We start from the raw sequence: 5,912 nt of genomic DNA on the forward strand, positions 1-5,912 counted from the left end.
GAACTACAGCCAGACATGATGTAAGCGGATAACACTAAAAGTTTTATTCCAGTTTTACTTCCACTGAATCTGAACTTGAGGCAGTCGATATTAGAAGTCAGCAACTATCTTCAGGAGCTTGCTTCTACATTTTCAAACTACCTGAATTAACGTGGATCAAAATTCAACTTTTTTTCAGCCGGCGTCGCTTTAATGATCTCTTTCTCATTTTGCTGAAAAAGAGGATGAATTTGAATTAATTGCTAAGAGGAAAATTAGGCCAATGTACCTGCTCTAGCTTACCTTTATATGCCTATTACACCATATCAAAGATCATTTGCTAAACTGATTCTGCAGCTTGATGTCATTTTAATGAACACAGTATGGTTGCTTAATTAAACTGTTAGAAACAAAATCAGGGATTCACAAACTATGGCATTTTATTTCAGAGGCCTTTGCTTACATTTGTACAATATATTACATAATTCTCCATTTTTCTGCAGAACCTAATATATATTTTATAGCTTTTTTCTATAAGCTTTTCCTTCAACGTTTGTCAACAAATTTTTACAGTCCTGTACAATTCTGAATACTTTGAAACCATTTTCAATAAAATCAGTTAACCTTAAGCACACACTACGAAGACTGAAAATGCTTTTCTTAGAAAAGTCAAATGTAAAGGATTCTGACACTCTAGCATCTACAAACAAAATGCTTTGAATTCTTACATGTTGTATTGCCAGAAAACAAAGAAAAACATGCCAGCCCCTATTTCCCCAGGCAAAAGAAGTACACAGAACTACAATTAAAACAGTAAAACAATCTGTACAATAAAGTACTGTGTATTAACAGTGCCAGGTATTAAATAGCTTGAATGAACACTTCCGCAATATACAAATGTCTTACAAAGGTATATAATTAACAGGAGAGAGCTTGGGATCCATACAACATAAAATCAATACAAGTGAAAACAGTTTGAAGTTGGTTTTGGAATTTGTACAAGGCATTTAAAAAATTAAATGTCTACCACTCAGCTAGCTATTTATTTTAAAAACAACTACCCTTTTGTGGCAGTGTTCATATCAGCAACCACAAATTATAACCTCACACCTTACTCCGTCTTGAAGTCCTCTCCTTGAAGCTCGTAATAAAATAAGCATTACAAATGAAATATTTGTTGCTTTAAGGGAAAAGAAACATTTACAAGAAAACACAAAAATATAACTGTTATAATCCATTATGAATAAATATACACTTTAAACTGGCTAAATACAATCTTTATACATTAAGATTTAATACAGTTTGTTAGCCATTTTCTTTCTTTTTCATAATGTATTTTATCAAAATTAAAAAAAAAATACTGTTTTATAGAAAAATGGCAAAGTACAGTAGTTTCATTCCAATTAATGGGTTCTTAAAACCCAGAGTAACCTATTTAAGCCTAATTCAAACCTGTAAACATTAGTCAGTCTTTTTGTCTGTTTGTTTTTTTAAAGGAATCCTCGTATTTGGTTATCAGGACTGATGTCAAACATCCTACTAACTGCAGGTTTTGAATTGAATACATGTGCTTGACGTATACAATTAAAGCCACTATAAGGTGACTTAGCAGTTAAAAAACAATTAGCTCATACAAATGAAAATAGGTTCAATATTTGTCATAAATAAATGGAAAAATATCAAATGTTCCAGCTTTAACAAAATACCAGGGAATACAGTAAGCCTTACCACATTTACTTAGATCATCAACCCAACAACTATATGCTTATTGTACTGTCTCTACAGGCAGTGAACAGCCTCCATTTGCCACAGTGGAAGGCCTTCGAGTCACTGGACTTACAATTCCCAGACAAGTTGGAAACAATTATTGCTTGAGGAAAAGCAGTTTGTTGTACTTTTTCTTCATAAAAGTGCACTTAAGTGCAAAGTTAGCTTGTCAAGAAACAACTTTAAATACAAAATAGTGCTTGTCTGAATTTTGTGCCACTGTGCAGTATAAAAAAAAAAAAAAGAAAAAAAAAAAAAAAAAAAAAAAGAGTGGGCCTCAGCAGCCATTAAGGGGAAAGTGCTTTGGCAAGTCCTGCTGTCACCTGCACTCAACTGACATTCCATTCTGTGATGAACTTGACATAGATGGTTCTGCTAAAGTTAACATAACTGCAGCCGTAATGGAACTTGAGGAAGGTGATGAGGAGGAAGATGATGTAGTAGCAGCACCTGCCCAGGAAAAGGAAAACACAGGTTATAAAAATTTACAAATTAAGCGATAAAAATGTTTTCCCATTCAGCAACAAGCATTGGTATATAGTGACTCCAGCAACTAATACCTAGTCAGTAAAAAGAAAGGAGCCTCCATTCCCTAGTTTTTGTAGAGTCAGCTTCGGCTGTGTGCAAGACAGCATGGCATTGCCCCTTGCAAGCCCTGGTTCACTGGCCACCCACATCAAGAACCCAGCCAGAAGACATCAGAGCTCATTCCTGACCCGCAAGCACAGTCAACTCTTCCCTTTCTTTCCTGTGGGAATCAGCACAGGCAGGCCGTGTCCCTGCACTGAATCTGCACCTATACCCTGCTCTGGCAACCAAGAAGTTCCCATGTGATGGTTGCAGACATAAAATCTTACTACACGTGGCATTTCACAGTCTTTCTTCTTATACTCACTCAACTCGTAAGTGTGCAGATAAACAAGACATGAAAAAAATAATCCTTTTAATGCTGCTAGAAGCAGGTACAGTAGAACATTCCCTACAGCAACAGGTAAAGCAGCTTCAGGTAAATGAGAGATTTAATTGATGGTCTCCCTCAAACTCATTAAATAAATCACTTATCTTAAAGGGGAAAGCACTGATTAGACACACAAGCAACACTACAGTAAATTATTGTGTAACTTGAAGAAAAGGTATAAGCTATTAATAACCTTAGATACTTTGTTCACTGCTTAAAAGTGGGGGGGGTTGTATATTTTTTCCTGTATAAAGTAGTTCTGCCTAAATAGAATTAAAAGGATTGCATGCCTTTTTACTATTTTTCCTCTTACGTAGTCATTGGATATCTGAGCCATACCTTGTAAAGATCACAAAATAACTGTATACACTGTTTTTTAAAAAACAAACAAAGCCACACTCATAATGGCACACATCTCCCTAAAAATAACCAAATTCTTAACACCTTAATAACACGGTATACAATTCAGCCCTCTAAAAGTGAAATTTAGTTCCCCGCACTTACTTTCCCGCTCTTTTTTCTTTAAGCGCTTTCTTCTTCGGTCAATGGAAGCCACCTCAGATTTCAAGGACAGGTAATGTTTCCTGATTTCCTGCAGTTTTTCTTGGAGAACTGTTATGCGCTCGGCACTAGTCAAATTTTCCAAGTCGGCTGCAAGTTAAAAAAAAATAAATCTCTGTTAACTATTGTATTGCAGCATTTCCAAAAACTTCTGAATTTCAGTAAAGTGGGAAGTACTCAAATCTTAGTGACATGCTTTGAGGCAGCAGACAGCAAAACCAAGAAACACCGCAACAACAGATGCTGTTTATCATCACAATCTTTATAAATTTTTATTATTTTTTAAAAGATACCACCATAGGTACACTTTTTTTTGGGGGGGTCCTGGTTTCAGCCAGGAAAGAGTTAATTTTCTTTCTAGGGATTGTCCAGAAAGTTATGTCAACAATGCATATTGCTTTAGTTATTGCTAGGCAATGTTTATACTTCTCAAGGACCCTGTTCAGCTTCCCATAGAAGCTGAGAAGGAGTATAGACAGAACAACTGAATGACCCAAGGAATAGTCGGTGCCATAGACATCATGCTCAGCGTATAAACAGGTGTTGGCTGGAAATCACTGCTCAGGAGGTGCCAATTCGCCAGGCAGTGAGAGTTACCTGTGTCATTATTATTATTATTTTCCTTTTCTGTTATTGTTCTATTGAACTGTCTTTATCTCAACCCACAGGGGTTTTTTTTCTTCTCCCTTTCCCCTCCTTTTTTTCCCCCTCTTCTCCCTACCCTTCTTGGGGAGGGGAAGAGCTGGAGGGGTAAACGAGCAGCTGCGCATTCCTAGTTGCTGGCTGGGGTTAAACCACAACAGTGGGAGAGGAAGAAAATGCATGCATTCCCCTCCCCACAGGAAGAAAAAGAAAAAAAAAATTAAGACAACTGGTGAGAACATAGGGGCCAAAACTAGCTTTGAGCCTGTTGTTTTGAGGCCCTGCTAGAGCTCAGTTTGGCCTAATACACCAAAGAAGGTCAGTCTTGCCCAAATTGACTTGGCTGTTACAAAACAAGCAGGTTACAACAGGAATCTGAACAGCTGTGGGGTGATTCTAATCAAGTCTGTGGCATATGGGCTGTAAGGTAGAACTATACAGGACCTCCTCACTGGCATCCCACACAGGGCTGTCGATGGACACTGCCAGCACAGGAGCTGCCTCCCCTTCCAGCTGGGAGCTCTCCACAGCGTGGCACACAGGCAGGAGGAACTCTCAGTTCAGTCCCTTTCAGGCACACGTAAGCCGCACTGGAGACACTCCATTCAAAGACATTTAAGAATGGTTTAAAGTAGCGTGTGGTGCAGAATGCACTTCATCAACCTACAAGGAAGGTAGCACCAAAAGACCAAAAGCCACAACTGTATTAGGCTGTGGGAAGATGAGAAAAGCTCAGAGACATTGCAAGTGTCTTAGACCCCTGCAACAGCAGGGAATGTGTTAAATAGTGCTCCGAAGTCCAACATCTGCCACGCAAATTTAGCTTATGCAATGTAGCCAAGGTAGAAAGAAAGGAAGGAGCAAAAGCTCTTCAAATGTGTGGCACAGGAAATCTGCCCAATGAATCTCAGCAGGCCGGTAAGTGACAATAAAGACATTACACAGTCCTGAAAAGCAGCAGAATGTAACTTGACTGGGAAGAAGTACAAGGAGAAAAATACTTTAAAAGTAGAGTAACACTGAGATTCAGGGCTCAAGAGAAAAAAAAATGCACGGTCAGATTCTCTCCTCGCAGAAACAGCTGGCTAAGTGAAGAATTCCCTGGGCATGAAAGAACGCTGCTGGCAAAAATAAAAAAAATAAAAAAATTCAGCAAATGTGTCTGCACAGTGCGCTGTGCCAGCTCTTTCCTGTTCCCACTTAACGTGAGGAACAGCAGCCTTCATGCACCCTGGGACAGAACGCAGAAAAGAACAAAGCATAATGCTCTGAGAACTTCAGAAAACTTGACATACACTAAGGTCATCTGTGAATACTGAATGAGTTACTATGGATTACTTTAAGAAGTAATTTAAATCTGTCACACCACACAGTTTGAATTTGACCTTTAAAAGCAAAGAGAAAGCAACTGATGCAATGCTATAATGCTACACATCCATGGTCAGTACTAAGGACAATACCATATTGCTCACTGGACAATTAAATACCCAGACACTTTAAGACAAAGGGCTAAGAATAGCAAGTTGTTTTTTTTAAATAATTATTTTCAATTGTTTGCTTATTGTTATATCGAAGAAGGCGGCTTCAACCACCTAATATTTTGTCTTCCTTCTCTTTCTCCCAACTGCAAATCATGCTGCAAAGCATACACACACACAGAGGCAATTCAGAAGCTGCATTAATATCGAGGCATTAATAAGCTACTGAACTGTTTTTCAGATAGGCAAATGCATGATCCTTTCAACACAGCTCACCCCTAGCTATACGTGTACCCATAGCTGACTGACACAAACACATTGAAAGTTCGTATTACTAGAAATAGTAAACATATCCTGGTTCACTAAAGCAAAATGGAATGGGAAAAAGTTACAATCCAATCATGTAAGTGTCTGAACAATAACTAGAGAATGACGAGTAAAACAACAATAAAATATCAAGACAAGAAGCACATATAATGGATACCATTCATGCCAGAGTGACAGGTCTGCACAGGATGGCAAGAACA

At 38.2% G+C, this 5,912-nt stretch overlaps 1 protein-coding gene across 1 annotated transcript in view; it reads right to left on the reverse strand.

Annotated features, from left to right (window-relative positions):
- Positions 1–347: 347 nt before the first annotated feature.
- Positions 348–5,912, reverse strand: part of ARID4B (AT rich interactive domain 4B (RBP1-like)) — a 94,794-nt gene continuing 89,229 nt past the window's right edge. The window contains exons 22-23 of the mRNA XM_009891151.1: positions 3,209–3,355; positions 348–2,196 (exon numbers count right to left, since the gene is read on the reverse strand). Coding sequence (XP_009889453.1) covers positions 2,066–2,196; positions 3,209–3,355 — 278 coding nt within the window. The 3' untranslated portion in view covers positions 348–2,065. The remainder of the gene's footprint in view (positions 2,197–3,208; positions 3,356–5,912) is intronic.

Source organism: Charadrius vociferus, unplaced genomic scaffold (assembly GCF_000708025.1).
Source record: "Charadrius vociferus isolate BGI_N301 unplaced genomic scaffold, ASM70802v2 scaffold78, whole genome shotgun sequence".
Classification (NCBI taxonomy): Eukaryota; Metazoa; Chordata; class Aves; order Charadriiformes; family Charadriidae; genus Charadrius; species Charadrius vociferus.